At 41.6% G+C, this 18,415-nt stretch overlaps 1 protein-coding gene across 1 annotated transcript; it reads left to right on the top strand.

Moving 5' to 3' along the window:
• The first annotated feature begins 7,300 nt into the window (after positions 1–7,300).
• gatm (glycine amidinotransferase (L-arginine:glycine amidinotransferase)) lies at positions 7,301–12,291 on the top strand. Its single transcript, XM_068738819.1, has 9 exons — positions 7,301–7,408; positions 8,594–8,812; positions 8,960–9,155; positions 9,681–9,871; positions 10,110–10,247; positions 10,508–10,672; positions 10,801–10,864; positions 10,939–11,055; positions 11,213–12,291. Exons 1-9 carry the CDS (start codon positions 7,340–7,342, stop codon positions 11,323–11,325), a joined length of 1,272 nt encoding a protein of 423 aa, XP_068594920.1. The 5' UTR covers positions 7,301–7,339; the 3' UTR covers positions 11,326–12,291.
• The last annotated feature ends 6,124 nt before the right edge of the window (positions 12,292–18,415 follow it).

Genomic DNA, 18,415 nt, shown 5'->3' with positions numbered 1-18,415 from the left:
ACGTGCTCGTGGGTCCGGGTTGATAAACCTTGAACTTTGAGCGACCTTCGCTGCAGAAGGAGTTCAAACAGAGCCGAGGGTTCGTGAAGAGAAGCGGATCTCCTGCCAGCAGTTCACTTCAGAGTTTATTGCGCTCCTTTTTTTATGTGCGTGTCCCTCATCATCATCCTCCTCATCCTCCTCCTCGTACTAAACCGAACGCTTTCAAAGCAACAATGCGCGTTTAGATTGTTGACATTAAGCTAATGATTAAACCGCGTCTCAGAGAGTTGAGAAACCAGAAACCGATTCGCACTATCGCGTTATTTTGGTGGCGAGCAGCAACCTTCGTTTGATTCTGCAGCGCAAAAAAAAAAAAAAACCAGGACGCATTCTGCTGTCACGCGCACGCGCCTGAACTTATTTCGCAGACTGAGCGCTGCATGTAAAAGCCCAATCCGTTAATATTCAACACGATGAACTGTGCCTGTTAAAACGAGTAGCAAAGCGTGTCGGAGGAAGGAAACCTATTTCCTGTCCAGCTAGCTCAGATCTCTGAAGTTTTCATTTTTGCCATCTTGCAGTAAAGTTGTGTTTTTCTCTGTGCAAAGGTAAATAGATTGAGCCAATGGCCGCTGACTGATGGCCACTCATTTGACCAGTATCTTTATCTCTGTCTCTATGATCTCAATGTCTGTTTCATGTCTCTCTATCTCTATCTTCATCTTTGTCTCTACTTCTGCCGCTGTCTATATACTTCCATCTGTTATACTTCTCTTTGTGTCTCTATCTCCATCGCTATACTTTTGTATACTTTTGTTGTGCTTTTATTGGTGTGTTTTCAAATCAAAATAGAAAAATCATGCAAAAAAATACATTCAGCACAAACCACAGCACCTTTGAGTTGACTCTGGGGCCTGGCTCAGGAAAGCTGAACAGACGCTCCCGTTCTGTTGTCTTTCTGATTCTAAGTCTGTCCTGCCTGGATGCGAAACATTTATTATTTTGCTGCAGATAAATGGATTTGCAATTGCTTTCTCATGAAAAAGTGATATTTGAACTCATGAGCTTACCATCGAATAATTGCTATATAAAGTAATTAAAAGAACAATTGCAGCCTGACTTTATTTTTTATCCATGACCTTATTTTCCGACCCACTTCTCTCTGGGTTCTCCGGATGGATCTCAGCCACACTGAAGACAGAGATTCTGGTAGCACATGCATTTGTCTCCACCGTGTGGAGTGTCATAACCAAAATCAGTCCTACACATAAATACTTTTCTTCTGATTTTAAATTAAGAATCACATGAAACAGGTATGGACAGCATCTGTATTGGTGTATTTTTATTTTTTTTACTAAGAGGTGGGATGCAATGTGAAACAAGAATGGCCAATCAATTTTTGTTCACTTTTCTCTTGGCAAATGAGTTGCATTGTGTGTTGCTGGCAAATTGAAAGGGCCTGAGTCTTACTGAGATCCAAGTATATTAAAAAAAACACACACAATGAGTGTCTTTTGTCCAATTCCTGATGTCAAGATTTGATGTGGCTCAGTGGGTTGGGACCTGGGCTGGGAAACGGAGAAGTCCACCACTTCCCCGGCTCAAGTCCCAGCTCTGGTGAAATGTGGAGTGTGGGCTGGTGACTGGCGAGGGGCCGGTCGCCATCCAGAGCACTCCCGCGGTGCCCTTGAGCAAGGCACAGTCCCCGCCTACTCCCTCACGTCTTAGTGTGTGGTTGTTTCAAGGCCCCTGTTTTTCATTGTGTGTCAGGACAGATAATGCTTAAATAAAGTATTTCATTTCATTTCGTCAACTTTCTCCAATTCCTCCTGTCTGACATTTTTACCAAACACTCTGTAAACAAAACAGAAAGCTGAATTTCTACCAGGTCAGTTCTCTTTATTCATGTCCCCCTATGCCGGCCTGAAGCAATATTACTATATATATAAATATATACTGTATACAATATTAATATTATTATATTAAGCAATGTCACTAACAAATAGCATACGCTTTCATAGCTAAACTGACTAACATTTATTCATTCCTTAATTTTCTTGATTGCTTTATCTGAAATCCGGGCGTTGCTGGAGTCAACCCCAGCAGTAGGCAAGAGGTGGGGTACACCCTGGACAAGTTCATGACAGGGCCATACATAGACAATCTTTCACACACACACTCACACACACTTATGGACAATTTAGCGTAACAAATTTTCCTAAATTGCATGATTTTGGTGATGGGAGGAAAGCCGGAGAACTTGGATAGAAAAGACCCAAGCTGGATTTGAACTCGTGACCTTCTTGCTGTGAACCTCTTGCTACCCATTGCACCACCATGCAGCCCTACTGACTAAAACATGTGGGAAATGGTCAATGTATTTACAACAGTCTGACCTGGAGGGTTATTCAGATAATCAGGGGCAGTTTGCTGACCCTAAAATGACATTTCCAGATGGTGGTCGTGACTGATTGCCTCTCCAAGAAGCCAGGCCGTGGAACATCTGAATGTCATCAATTGCAGATCTGTTGTTGGGATGGGCCTGAAATAGCATAAAAGCTGTAGGCATCTTCCATTTGTTAGCGACACACTCTCAAAGTGCTTCATCTCCATGCTGCCTGTATCAAAGTGATCTGATTCATCCCACCGAGTCTGGAATTCTACAGAGAATTAGTCACTGAACCAGGAAGAATTTCCCTGACACACACGTATGATGCTAACATCAAAAGGTTCCCATAATGTCATTATTTCCTATTTTGACTAATATCAATCTTGAATGGCTGTTGAAGTTCTACAAGCCACCAGATGGCACTGTTCTTGATGGTTTTGACACTCCAATGTTAAAAATAAATTTCGTCAGATTGACGGCATGCTTTTTACAGGGCGTGTCATGTGGGCGTGTCATGTGGGCGTGTCATGTGTCACTGCTACATTGTCCTGCTCTTTCTCCTGCTCTATTGTCTGTTTGTTCTTTAGGCTCTGTGAAGCTAAAACCGAGTTATAGCTTCACTCTAAACCCAAGAGAGACGAAAATGACAATTAGAAATAAAATTAAAGTTATGGAGGCTTTAGTCTTGCTTCAGAGCCTTGGTGAGGAAGACTCTGATGGAGGAGCAGGGTCAGAGATTGATGTCTCTTGGTGTTTGGAAGAAGCTTCAATTCGCTCTGAGTGATTCAAGAATCATTTTAGAGATGCCCCCTAGCAAAAAAAGACGAATGGAAACATCGAATTCCACACCTATTGACATCCCATCAACTAATTTTCAAGGTATGAGCCTACAGGAGGACTCCTTATTATCAGCATTATTATTAAGCTATATTTCTGGAATGTAAGCCTCTGCTAGTTTTATGGGATCTTGTGAGCTTCTTTGCCTTTATTTAGGTATGCAGGCCTCCAAATAATTTATAAAACAGCATGATTTTGTGATAGGCAGCTTTTTGGTCCACATTTCTGCACTACAGAGGTGCTGAAATGTGACAGTGCAACAGTCTATCAATGCAAACCAAGGAAAATATCTCCATACTAAGCACTGTCCACACAGCTGTCAACAAGTGACCGCAAGGCTAAACCGGAGACTGTTATACTACAACAGAACCAAGCTTGACGTAGATGTGCTTGATCAAATGGGGAGGAAATACTCAGTGAAAGCACCACGAAGATTGACTGCGTTTTATAATATTCTTGACCTGGCTGCCGTAAATGCTTCGATCCCGTTCAAGAAATGCACCAATGAGATGCTGTCATGGGGGAACTTCATAATGCGAGTCGTAAATGAACACATGACAGCAAAAGCTAGACCAATGATGGTGCGAGAGCCCCGGCTGGAGCAGCAGAAGCAAAGCAAATTGGCATCGCAACAGCAGAGTGTCTTCAGCTGGCTGGCCGCCCCCTCAAAGCGTTTTGGAATGTTCATTATAGTTAATAATTATCATTGTAATTATTGTAATGAGGTCTAATGATGGCACCAACCTGTTTTGAATATTTATGTTTATAATGGTTAATAATTATCATTGTAATTATTGTAATAAGGTCTAATGATGACAATGATGATTCATTCATATACTTGCGGTAATTGAAATACTACTTTACACTTCAACTAAACCTCCTCTACTATCTGTCCAATTATGCTGTTCTACATTTGTCTGACCGATCTAGACACTTCTCATATTGCAGGTTTAATTTTCTTCCCATCTAATACAAACCATGTATTTCAAATGTTGCTTTATGTCAAAGATAAAATAAAATAAATTCAGACAAACAGAAAAACCAGAGTGTAGGATTTAGTACCAGCTATAGTAATGGGTTGAAGATTGCAGTTTTGCAAAAAAACCAAAAACAAAAGGGCCTCTTGGGAGTCTGTCTTTATTTGTCAATACTGGAGGACTATTGAGACATGGCAGTGTCGCAATGTGGACTCAGTAGAAGAAGACCCTTACAGATATCAGAGTGTCATTTTCTGATGGAATAAAAAAACTGTAAACTGTAAACGGGGCCTTGACGTCAGAGCTATGTTTGTGGTGCTTCTGGATTTGTGATTAATTACCGCAAGTTGATTAAGACCCAGGCTGAAAGGTAAAAGGCAATGCCATCTATAGTCCTAATCACAGATGAACCTGTCTGTTTCATGCAGTTCAGTTTTATATGTAATCTGAGATTATGGGGCACAAATTAAAAGATAACACATGTTGCATTCGATTTGTGCCAGTTGATCGCTGCAAATCTTGCACACTGAATAATGTTCCATTATGATTTGATAAATGAAGGAAAAAATAGCCCCAAAAAGCACACATTTATAATTCATACATACAATTCATTATGATAAATATGACCCTTGGATGTGAGCCCGCTTACTTGATATGGTAAAGTAGCTTGGCCAGCATCTATTCCTAGAGGTGACCAGATACAGACGAGCCTCTTACTGCTACATGCTCATGCAGTAAATTGAGACCGCTGTTCATGTGATGCAACTGGACACTGTGAATTGTCATATAGCTAGTGCGAAGGTTTTCTCCCTGATACAGCAAGAGGAGAACACGAAAACGCAAACATATACAACGAGGTAGTTCTTAAAAGTCTGCTTGACAACTAACGATGCAGAGGATTGGCGTCTGCCCCGAGGTTTAACATTTTATTTTTTGGGGGGGGGGGAGCCAGCTGTGCTGTTGCTGTTGGGAATTTACAGATTTGGAAAGTTAATCCCGGACTATATCTGACTCTGGCAGCCTGCTGCAGCCGGTTCACAGTTGTCTGTCTCTGCAGATGTCTCAAGTGAAAGAATTTATGAGAGGAGGGCAGAGAGGGGCGTGGCTTTCACAGCCCGCCGCTGAAGGTCCTGCTTCAGCTTCTTGCAACCCCCCCGTGTAATGCCGGTGAGCACTTTGTGGTGTTCCCGTGCACATCCGTCGTGTAGAACTTGGCATTTCATGTCCTGATCCGTATTTTTGATGATGTTAATGTATTTTGGGGGGGATTCCATATAGTGTGCCATGAGTTTCCGTAGCGGCCTGCGGTCTACACTATCGAATGACTTTTCAAAGTCAGTGAAATTGACATAGACAGGTGCGTGCCATTTTATGAATTGCTAAATGATGATCCTGAGGGTGGAAATTTGGTCCCTGCACGGTCTACCGTTCCTGAAACCGGTTTGGTTTGTCTCTCAGTTCATCATCGACGCCTTTTCCCAGTCTGTCCGAGATAATGCGGTTGAACACTTTGCCTTGTGTTGAGAGCAACGTAATCCCTCGCTAGTTGTGGTGATGTATTTACAAAACAAAGTTCTTAGAAGGAAATAAATGAATAATAGATGCAAAGACAAAACTATAGTTTTGTTTTAATTAATTATAAATATAATATAATAGCAGTTATTTATATTATTATTTTTTTAACTATAGTTTGTTATAGTTTAGTTTTTTTAGTTTTTGCTTTATGTCATTTAAATACCATAAAACAACTTCACCTTAAGGAATATAAGAAATTTGCCACTTAATTGCAATCCCAAAAATTGCTGGGCAATCAATGGCGGCCACACCGATACACTTGAAAGCATGGACAACATCAAAATTGAGTTTGTGGTTGATGAGTACACTTATCCTCTGCATCATGTGTCAAAGCCAGGCCATGAGATCTTCATGAAATTCAAGGATTCAAAGTGTTTATTGTCATATGCACAGAAGAGAAAAGAGTTTCCCTCATGATAATAATAATAGTCAAGGAAATTGTCTGTCTTGTTGGTTCCATGTTTCACTGTGGCGTGGCACAGCCATGTAGGAAATAGCACTTTCATAAAACATGATAACAGAGGGCAGGTGACGGTCACGATCACTTAAATAAAATACATTGCATGAAACTCAAACAATGACTGACATCATGTATGATGTCATTTTTGAGCACAAATGCAGACAAGTAGGAAAAAGTAAAAAGTTAAGAACACACTCAAAAAGATTTGTACAGACGTGTTTTAGGAGTTCATTACTGAACTACGGAAACTACGAAGCATTGACTGGACGGTTTATTTAGCTGACCATTATAATGTGGAAACATGGGGAAAGTGAGTTTTTCCATAATATGGGACCTTTAAAGGAAATTGTAGAAGCAGAACATGAGTGTGGGGCCACAGGAACACACACACAGTCAAACAGCGTGACCATAACAATGTGTGGCCCTGCGTTGAGCTGGCGTCTCATCCAGGGAGTACCGGCCGTAGCCAGCTGGGACAGGCTCCAACAACTCTCCCCCCCCCCCCCCCCCCCCCACACACACACACACACAGATAAGCGGCTGTAGCCTCTGGACTGAGACCTTAAGGATCGTATCAGGAGTCAATGAGGACGCCAGGTTGTGAAACTGATGGTGAAGGAAGCACAAGGTCATTCCTTCCACCCTTTGCCCCACAAGATGATAATGATTATGAGATAACCACGAGCATGCAGTCTGATGTTTGGAAACATTTAAATTAAATGAGAGGAATGAAAGCTCTTTATTTGTATGCCTTTCGAATATTGCATTAATAATTATGTACCCAAATGTTACCAAAAGGTTTATTTATTGTGAGTCCTTTTCTGCAAACAAAACAAGACGACATAAAAAACATTTATGAAAATATTTGGGTGCACCTTTCCGTGGAAAGTCTTAAACTCAATAACCTGCTGCAGCTTGATAAGAATTTGCTGGCGCCGGTGTTGTGGTTGCAGAAATATTTTCTGTCCGTGTCACGTTGCGCCTTAACGCGAAGGCGACCAATGATCTCGGATTGACGCGGACCGACTCCTATAAAGCCGAAGCTTCTTCAGTCACGGGGCAAAAACCGTGAGGCGGATCCTGCTGCTGCGTGATTTCACTCACCATTTTCACGGGACGATGCTGCGGGTCAGGTGTCTGAGAGGAGGGAGCAGAGGGGCCGAGGCTGCCCATCTGATCGGAGCCATGGTTTGTATTACGGTGGTTTCATTTTCCTAAAGATTTTAGAGGGGGGGGGGGGGGGGTGCGGACGGGGGAAACCATTTTATTTGTTTAAAAACACAATGTCAATCATTTTGAATAAAATATAAGTTGACATTTTTGCTCACTAAGCTGCATCCGAGATGAATCTTTCACTTAAGCTTAATTTAAAGGATTCGTCGCGTTAATTAATTACTTAATTAATTAGAAATCCCTCAAAAAAAGATTTCCAGACAAGCTTCAAATAAAATGCTGGCTTTAAATTTGTCTCGAGCTCATTTGTAATGACCGATTTGTTTTTATTTTTTCCAGTGTTTTCTTTCCTTTGGCCCCTGAGGGACACTTGAGCTGGTTCTGTAGTTCTGATCTAGCAGAGGCGCTGCTATCTATGCTATTTATAACGCTTCTCAACCACACCTGCACTTTGGCAGCAAATAAACTGAGGGCATTTATTATCTATGTGTCCAAGGTTGATAAGATTTTTCTGGCCTTTAATGTAATTATTTCGTTGAGCTTTCAGACGAGTCATTAATTTAACAAAAAATAAAATTTCACTGACATAAAACTGAAATATAAAGAAATGAAGGTCGGTCTGGCGCTTGCGAGTGACTTTTTTTCTTTTTTGCACGCATTGTGTTCATATGGATTCTATATAAGTTATGAAAAATCCATTAGATGAAGCATTGTTCCGAATTTGATTCGCTGCCAAGTTTGCTCAAGTCATGCTCAAATGAAAGTGTTAAACCTTTCCGGTTCTGGTCTCCGAACCTTGGTTGGGGGACACCGGGGAGACGTCTTCTCCAGGGCCGGAGGCAGCTTGTCCTCCGGGGTTAACCTCCCGACTTCTTCACGCTGGGGAAGAGGGCTGAATTGCAGCAATACAGGACGCCAGACGTGCTGAATTACTGAAGCTGCTTTATTTCCTTTGCACTCAGAACAAGACTCCTTTGCGCTCCTATCGATATATATATCTCTCCTTTCGCTCCTCGGAGGGGGAAGGGCGCATTCCTCAGCTGGGCGCACACACACACACACACACATCCACATCTCACAACAAAAGGGAAGGTCTGTCCAAACATTGACTGGTGCTGTATGCTTTTTATTTTGAGCCGCAGCACAAAACAGAGCAATATTAAACAGAAAAAGTGATATATTTTTTCCCTCCACCTTCAGCTTGGCCGGGCAGTGACTGGACGGACCCAGAAGCTCTTCCAGAGCACCTCAAGTGCTGCAGCTGCACAGGCGCAGCATGTGGTCTTAGAGGAACATGTTACTAAACCCACAGAGCAACAATGCCCTGTTTCCAGCTACAATGAATGGGACCCTCTGGAAGAGGTGATAGTGGGCCGTGCTGAAAACGCCCGTGTTCCTGCCTTCACTGTGGAAGTGAAAGTAAGTGATGAAGCTGAGATGCCTTATATGTAAAACACATGCACATTACATAATGCCCATGCTTAGCTATGTAGTTACTGCTGCTGCATAATAAAGCATCAACATCGTATATATAGTGGCTAATTTGAACTGCTACCCCCTCGACAGGCCAACACATATGAGAAGTACTGGCCCTTCTATCATAAATATGGGGGCCACTCTTTTCCCGAGGACCACTTAACGAAAGCCGTTGGCGAGATTGAGGAAATGTGCAATATTCTGCGCCAAGAGGGCGTCACTGTGAGAAGGCCAGAAGTCACCGACTGGTCAAAGGACTACAAAACTCCAGACTTCGCTTCATCAGGTAACGCAACCTCTGAAGCCGAGGTATTACTCACTCCTTCGGCTTCAGTTTCAACATCCATTCATGTGAATGGGTACTTTATACCTTATGCTACTACTTCAGAGGGAAATAATGAAGGCTGCTTTTTTACTCGGCTAAATTTACTCTCTCGTCTGCAGTTACTTGCAGATTTTGCATACAAAGCACAAGATCAGTTCATTCAAAATTATGCATATAATGTTAAGAGCACAAATGAATCTGTATAAATGACCCCCTCCAACCACGGGCAGCATCAATGTGACGTAGAATTCAATGCTGTAGCTAATACCTGATGTAGTAATTCTCTATGTAAGGTGCATTCTGATTCTGATTATAACCTAAATAACATTTCATCGGCAACACTTTAATGTGGAATGGACTATTTCTAGTCTTCATACCTGCACCGCTGGTCACACATTTATCTGTGTATGGGAACAATTTTGATTAAAAAAATATTTTTGTAAGCTAATCCTATGGAAACTCATTGTGTCATGCATCATGTGACAGGCATGTACGCTGCCATGCCGAGAGACATCCTTCTTGTTGTGGGAAATGAGATTATCGAAGCTCCTATGGCATGGAGGTCTCGCTTCTTTGAGTACCGAGCTTACAGACCTCTGATCAAGGAGTACTTCAGAAAAGGTGCTAAATGGACCACTGCTCCTAAACCTACCATGGCCAATGAGCTGTATGATCAGGTGAGGTTTAGGTTAATCATAAATGCAAACCACACCACGTATTAACTGTATGATTATCCTTTTATGGCATGGGATGATTAACTTCCACACGAGGTTGGTTCTGTATCAGAAAGGTTAACATCCTCATATTACCCCCTGACCGTTTTGCCCTGTGCTCTTTGTTTCACTTCATGCCAAGAGATTATGCATTGATGGCTATTTGCCAGGTTGTGTATCAAAATGGTGTGATGTCATTCAGGAATATCCGATACGAACAGTGGAGGACAGGCACCGGCTGGCTGCCCAGGGGAAGTTTGTGACCACGGAATACGAACCCTGCTTTGATGCTGCCGATTTCATCCGAGCCGGGAGGGATATATTTGTCCAGAGGAGTCAGGTATGAAGGTTTTTTTTTAAACACACAGCTATGTCTGCTATGTGATAGGGAGGCAAATTCCTTCTTTCTCATATGTCGGTCGCATGCAAAGATAGCGAAAGGAACATTTTGCTAGTGCAATAGAATAGCAGAGGGGTCTCTGTTTCCTCAAGCAACTCTTACCATCCATCCAGACAAAAGGCAATACATACCTTACATGAAATAGTTCTGGACTTCTTTCATCTGAACTTTCATTCACATCCTTTTCCTTTTCTTTGCAGGTTACAAATTACATGGGAATCGAATGGATGCGTCGTCATCTGGCCCCCGACTACAAGATCCACATAGTCTCATTCAAGGATCCCAACCCCATGCACATTGATGCCACTTTTAACATCATCGGGCCAGGACTGGTGCTGTCAAACCCTGACCGCCCCTGTCAGCAGGTACTCAGAGAAGGGGGGCTTTCTCTCCCCACTCTGTACTTCCCTCTTGTGGACTAATGCTTTACCTAGTTTTAAAAAGATAAGCTGCTCCGTATGAAATTGATCCATGTTGTTCATTTCTACCTCAGATTGACATGTTCAAAAAAGCGGGCTGGACTGTTGTGAAGCCTCCAACACCTCTGATTCCTGATGGTGGGTACTTCAGCTACAACTTGCTTCTCTTAGATAATACGTTCACTAAAAAGCGGGCCTCTTCAACTGTGCAGACCACCCCCTGTGGATGTCCTCCAAATGGTTATCCATGAACGTCCTGATGTTGGATGAGAAGCGCGTTATGGTTGATGCCAATGAAACCACCATTCAAAAAATGTTTGAAAATCTTGGTAAGTCCATATGTTCTAATTTATGTTCAATGTGAACAAAGATTCACATTCAAGATGCATTTCGAGAATGCTCCACTTCAAGTTATTTTTTTCTTCCAGAAAATAAGACCTCTACGCTGTGTAACGAGGGATAATATTTTGATATTTGTTATTGCAGGTATCAAAACCATAAAGGTGAACATTCGCCACGCCAATTCCCTGGGTGGCGGCTTCCACTGCTGGACAACTGATGTCCGCCGCCGTGGTGCCTTGCAGTCCTACTTCTATTAGCCTTGCCAGAAATAGGCAGTTCATATTGAGCTTTGAAAATCATAGCCTCAATGTCTTATCTTAATAGCACTGATACTGTCGATTCTTTTTATTGCCAATGAATCATTTATTTAACAGGTGAATTAAGGGTGGAGGATTCTTCTGCTGGCAAATTACATGCTTCAAAAGTAGACCTATTTGCTGCTACAGCAAATCAAACTGGCTCATAGTTCTTTCTTCCAACCTTTGACGTGGCATTGCTGTGCAAATATTGCATTGTCTTGCATACAATCTATGTTCAGTAGCAACAAATTACTTCACACAAATCTAAAATCTCAATATTTACTGCATTTCTGGCCTGGCTATTGTGAAGCTGAATGGTTTATGATTTCAACATCTGAAAGTCATAATGAGTTTGAGGGCAAGGTACAATTTGGTATGCAAAAAATCATCAGACAAGGACACAGGAGGAAAGAAGCTACCTCCTCATGGAAAGTCATGAAATCTTCACTTTATATTTCCCAAAATGTTTTTCTATTGAAAGAAATGTGTAAAAAAAATGTTTAGGTAGGTCAGTGAAGAATATTAATTTCCTATTGCCAGTATATTATTAAATATTGATATTTACATGCTCTTTATTGGACTTCCCGACAAATGTTGTCTTTTTTTAAAAATGTTTTTACTTTAATTTGTACATCCATATCAGATATTGTGTACCATTTGCCTCTTCTGTTTACTTCTATTGCATATCTGGGCCAGTTATATGCTACGAGTCATTTTCAGTGCTTGACTGCTGTTGTGCTTCAATAACATTGTGAAAATTGATGTTTCCTCATCCTTTTGAGTTTATTTAGCTGGATGTAAGATGTTTACTTCTTTCTGTCTTCCTTGTTATTTCTTATGAATTCAAGGTAAATTACAGCTTTGGGGAGAAATGCGAGTTATGTATTGTGTTATGCAAAATTATTAAATTCAAGTTCAAAAGTTGTGTGTCACTCTGATGATTGTGTATTTGTTGTTAATTAGAAGATAATAAAATCATATAAATCAAAATTATAGTAAATTGTTAAATACCAAGCAAGTATTTTTTACATTACATTATCAACACAACCAGTTAAAACACTGTTTTTATTCACATAAGCATGCAGCTGTAGTATTGCATTACAATTGCTATATTGCTTTTTGTTTTGAATACTGCATCATGATTACAGCTATATGGCAAGAGCTAGTTGATTATGAGCAAATAACCAGATGACTCTGTGCTAAGGGACACTGTTGTGAGGGTCATGTCATTTTGTGATGATGAATATATTTATTAGATAGAATGTTAGAGTACAAGTACAGTCACACAGTAGCATGTATTACAGTACAAATGAAGTCAAACATCCTGTCTAAGAGGAGCATTTCATAAAAGCCCTTGCGGTCTTGTTTCCATTGAAAGTCCTTCGTACATAAGTCATCCACAATTAACAATACAAATTTAACAATACAAATAAAAATAAAACCAATATTCAATAACTCAATTGATGCAACGTAACATTAGAAAAACAAAAATAAAATGATTTTACACCGCCGATGCAAACTAACAATTAATCTAAAATAAATTACACCACCGATGCAAAATGACAATGGATGACAATAAATTACATAAATTACAATAAATTACTAAGGCAATTAATATGTGCAACGTAGGTGGACAAAAAAAGGGGGGGGGGGGGTTGATCCGGAGAGAGTCGTGATGACTATCTCCGTTTCTGTCCTCCTAAAAGGTGTATTTTTAGGGCCGTTTTGAAGGAGGCCAAAGAGGTGCATGTTTTGAGGGCGGGAGTCGAACCGTTCCACTCTTGGGTGGCTGTATTGTAAAAAGACGATTTACCCATGTTAGTCCTATAGGAGGGGGTAATCAGGTTGTTGTTTGAGCTCCCTCTAGTGTTGTGGCTGTGGGTGTCACTAAATCTGTGGAGGTGTTCCGTCAGGTATGCAGGGATTGATGGGACTGAGGCCAGAGCTGCATTGACTATTTTAAATGCCAATCCCATTTTGAGCTGTTTAACCCTGTCTTCTACCCTGAGCCATTTTAGGCTAGCAAAATGTCCAGGGAGAAGGTGGGTCATGGGCCCCAGATTGAGGAGTAGCCGAATCAGTTTGTTTTGGGAAGTTTGGAGCCTGGTTTTCAGGGACATTTTGATGTTTGAATACCAGGAGGTGCTAGCATAGTCAAAGAGGGGCTGAACGAGGGCTCCAGCAAGTGTCCGGAGAGCACTTTTGTTGACAAAAGCAGACATTCTGCCCAAAAATCTTGTTCTTTGATTGACTTTCTTGATCACCTTAGTTGCCATACTATCGCCAGACAGGTATTTGTCAAGAACACAGCCCAAATAGGTAATCTCTTCTTTGCTGGAGATTACTGTATTATCGACTGTGACCTTGAAATCATTAACATTTATCTCACGTAGAGAGTGTTTAGACCCAAAAAGAATCGATTCGGTTTTACCAAGATGTAGTGACAGTTTGTTATCGGTAAGCCAAGTACGGATTCTGGTGACCTCAGAGCTGTGATGCCTTGTTGTTTTCCTTTTCACTCACACCTTACGGATTAGTGTGGCGGTCAGCCAAGACGCACCTGAGGTGGATTTCCAGAATCACGTGTGGCTGGATCTTATGTTACCATCGGATTAGTAGAGCTTGCTTTTTAGTTCTTTCTCTCGCCAGTGAGATTTTGTTATATGGACTTGTTACAGGACCTGACGTAATGCTGTGATGTTCTGTGTTCTGCCAATCACATGCTCTGCCTGCGCGCATGCGCATTGTTGTACGGAAGCTGCAGCGCGCTTAAAACAGCGGACCTGATAAACAAGCTTGTTAAGTATTCCTGTGTCCATCATTCCTTCATTTGTTAGCACCGACACGAACAGGACTACGTTGGGCTCCAGCCGGTCCTCGCCCTGTTTGCATGCTCCAGATTGTTTGCTCCTCTATTGTTTTTTTGTCAGTAAAAAGAGTTCAACTGTCGTAACGTCTCTATTCTCTGCTTTCTGGGGTCCGCTCATGTTAGTCCACAACAGTAAGAGTCTCGCTGACTCACTTAACCAACTTACCTCCACCGTAGCACAAATAGACGGCCGAGTAGAACAAGTTGCCGGGGCCGCAGCGTACTAGTTCCATGGACGTCCTGGCGTTGTATGGGAAGCGCCTATCCAAGGTTACACACCGCACGGTCCCCGTCTCCCTCCAGTTGCGCTTTCCCTACAATTCACCCCCACAATGGAAAAGGAGGTTAAGGAAACCATTGTTCCCCCGTCTTGTGTGGTGGGCATAGAAATTGCATCCAGGTTTGGACCAAGGATCACATGGTGATACAGTATTGGTGACTCTAAATGGTCTGTAGCCATGAATCAGAGTGTGATTGGTTGCGTGATGATTCAGCAAAATTCTGGTCTTGGGTCTATGATAACTGACTCTTTATTTCCTCCTTTAGTCCTAGTACATTGGCACTTGATATAAATCATGAGACAAAATTGTCCATCAAGGAAAATCCTCTCAATATTTGTCTTCAGTAAAATATGATGACTTTAACCACTATGGTGGTATGAGGTCACTTTCTCACATCTGAAAAAGCTCCAGTGGAGAAGATACTGTTCGATTTAAGACTTTTTCTCCCACTCTTGTGGAATGAAAGAAATCGGCCGAGCTCTCCCCCAAGGGGCCCGGTCCTCGTCAGAGGACTGTGTGAGCTGGTGTTGAGGAGACTCGCCTAGCACTTACACACACACACAACATGACGGTTGAAAAGGCAATGACACCCAGCCTGCATTTTTTACGCTGTTGCCATGGCGCTGGCAACCCCGCCTATGGGGAGGGGTCCGACACCAACTTTGTCGGACAGCCATGAAATTCGGTACAGACATGCGTCATGTCAGGGCAAAAATATATATATATATATAATGGCCACGCCCCCAGACACACAGGAAGGCGGCCATATTGGATTGAAACTTCAAAACTCCTGATGGCAGAATGCCATATAATCCAAGTAACGATTTGACTAAACTGTGAGCTACTAATGCAGCTCAAATCTAAACACTTGTGAAGCACTCAGGACAAAAGCGGCGTGCGTCGGCGGGTCAGCTCATTGGCCTGTCGGCCGGCGAGGGCCTACAACGCCGCTTGCGGCTTTAATTATTATTATTATTATGTTACAAGTTTAAGCTCTGGTACCACCTGCTGGTAAAACTATTTACAGTCAAGGGTGGGCGTGCGGGGGAGCAAACGCACAGAAGGTGAATACTGAACAGACTCGGTCCGGCTGTATGTTTTGGGTTCGATTTGTCCGAGCACTGTAAAAAGTTTAAACCCCACAGAGTGTATTGTAACAAGCCAAAATACGATTCCAGTACAGTAACAGCACAACAGATCAGCTGAGACATCTGAGCCTGTGTCAGGGCCGTCAACAGACTTGCTGGGGCCCGGGACAAGCAGGAACCATATGGGCCCCCCCCACCAAATAATCCTCCAGCACAACATCGAGCGATTTGTTTAAATTAAACAGCCATACAACGGGAATTTGAAAATTACTCTTACTAACAAAAACTGAAGTATATAAGAACATTACAAGAACTTCACAACCAATTTCAATTAAATTGAACACAAAATGAAAAACAGTTGATTGTTCATAAAGACCACAATCATCTGCAAGGTAATATAATGCCCTCCTATTCTAATTTAATTAGTTTAGCAGTACATATTTCAGCCTTCTCTCTTCATTCAAGTCATCCAATTCACAATCAGGAAGTACTACACTACAGAAAATGAAAGTGTTAAAGCCATGCGCCTTGCTTTCCTGATTGCAGAGTCATTCATAATGTCACTGAAATCGAGTCTTTGAACAAGCTCCCTCTCAATGGTCAACATGGCTAAACTTATTAGTAGGTGGACCGCAGGTAGTTTTTAATTATCTTCATTTTACTGAAGGGACGCTCTCCTCCAGCTACAGTCACTGGCCAGGACAAGAGATTAACTTAAATACTCTGTAGTCCCATGTCATAGATGGCATTACTGCACATATTTTATACACAGGGCATGTTTCATATTTCAGAAGCTGGTCATTCATTCTGTTTAAAACTTTTATTTTGAAAAGTAATTTGTAACTATGGTTACCATATACTTGCACTTGAATGCGTTCAATAATGTCCTCCACAACATTAAGGAGTGGAAACAAATAGCATAGAGTGTAAAAACTGTGATTATGTAAATTAATTAATTAATTGTGGTTGGAGGTATATGAAACAATTGCTAAAGTGAAATTAAATTGAATTAATGACGTTTCTCCCTATGATTAATTATCTGGCTGGCTGGGATATGACAAGGAAAAATTAAGCTTTGTACACAAAGAGTCTTGAGTAGGTCATAACGGAAGACCAAAAAAAGTCTTAATATCTGCTAAATGAAAGAGTCTTGAAATCTGTTGACCTCTGCTGCGGTATGCTGCCATCTAGCGGCGAAAAGTGCATACAGCAAAAAATGTAAAGAATGTTTCAGACAAGTTACACTGAATAAAATGTTAATATATTTCAGTGGCAGAACATTACATATACATTATTTGCATTGAGAAGGCAACACAGCAAAGGCCCAGTTACCCAATGTTAACTTCTTTAGACCTTTTTAAGAGGTTGACTATTTACCCCATTATCCTGTGAGGAGTTTTTTTTTAATCAGTCTAAAATGATAACATCAATCCTTAACTCTTTTCTAACTCTGCTCTGGCAGCAATTGCCTTCCATGGGACCTGAACAGCTTGCTGCCGGTCAACATATCCTGCGTATGTACAGCACTCTGACATTCAACGCAAGCATGCCGCCTATTTAACTGCTTCGCCTTTGCCACAGTGTGGCTTGGCACTTTTGGGCGAATGCTTTCTGGCTACAGCTGTGGCATCACACTCTGGACTGAAGGTGACTGTCTGTCTGTTCACGTGAACCCAAGATGATTCTCTTCACAGCTGACTGGTCGCTCTTCAGATAGATTGATTTGTTTGTGCAAATAACATATAGTGCAGGAGTTGCTGCAACAACTGTCCACAAACAGGAAACTTCATTGATAACTAGTAATGATCAGGTCTCAGTTTCTGCAGGACACCAGCTGTAATCTGTATTTGAATTAGGTCCAGAAGTGTTGACTGGACAGGATCAACAGGTTCACAGCTTTGGTAGCTGATAAATACTACTATGCTAAATAGACTACTACTCTAGTCTCATTAAACAAATAGACTAGAGTATTCAGTAAAGGTGTCTCAACGGGCATGTGCAAAATGAATACATTCATCAGTATATTAGGACAAACGATGATTTGAGGATTAGGGTATAGGAAAATAATCAGTTATATAACAATACATTTTTAGATAAACTAGTGATCTCACACATGGTTGTTTTTCAGCATCAACAGTATAAGAACAGTTTGTTAGATATCACTTTAATAAAGATGAAAAATAAATGGAACCGTTAACTAAATAACAAGTGGGTAGAAAGCTTTATTTTTGTCATAGAAATGTTGGCCACTACAAACACCGCAACAAAATTTCATTTAAACCCTACTACAAGGGGCCCCTCGAACCAATCACACGCATGCATGTAGGCATAGGCCAGGGTGAAGACGCCGCCATGATCGGCGCATCCGGAGCATGATGCTTTGCTCAAGGGCACCTCAGCAGTTCTCTGAGGGTAGACTGACCCCTCTCCTGCCACCAGCTCCGGTTCCCAACCCAAGGCCCAGCCAACTGAGCCACTGCCGAAAAAGATGCTGAGCCATCAGCAGATGTGTCTGTCAGCCCGACGATCTTAATCACACCGACAGATCTAATCCAGCAAACACGCATGGGCTAACATTAGTCAACAGAACCTTTTGAAACTAACTTTATTTGTTGCCATGGAAACACATGACTACCAAAACATCCTATCACATCTTATCTCGCTTTACCGTAGCCTACCTGTCTTATGTTATCTTAACCTATCCTGTCTTATCTTCACCGCGTCACTCTTGTAGCAGTTTTTTTTTTTTTTTTGCTATTAACACAAAGAGGGATGACAAATAACGATTAAAAAACATTTTCAATAAGGTA

This window comes from Brachionichthys hirsutus, chromosome 1 (assembly GCF_040956055.1).
Source record: "Brachionichthys hirsutus isolate HB-005 chromosome 1, CSIRO-AGI_Bhir_v1, whole genome shotgun sequence".
Taxonomy (NCBI): Eukaryota; Metazoa; Chordata; class Actinopteri; order Lophiiformes; family Brachionichthyidae; genus Brachionichthys; species Brachionichthys hirsutus.
This window is presented reverse-complemented; position numbering and strand designations above follow the sequence as displayed.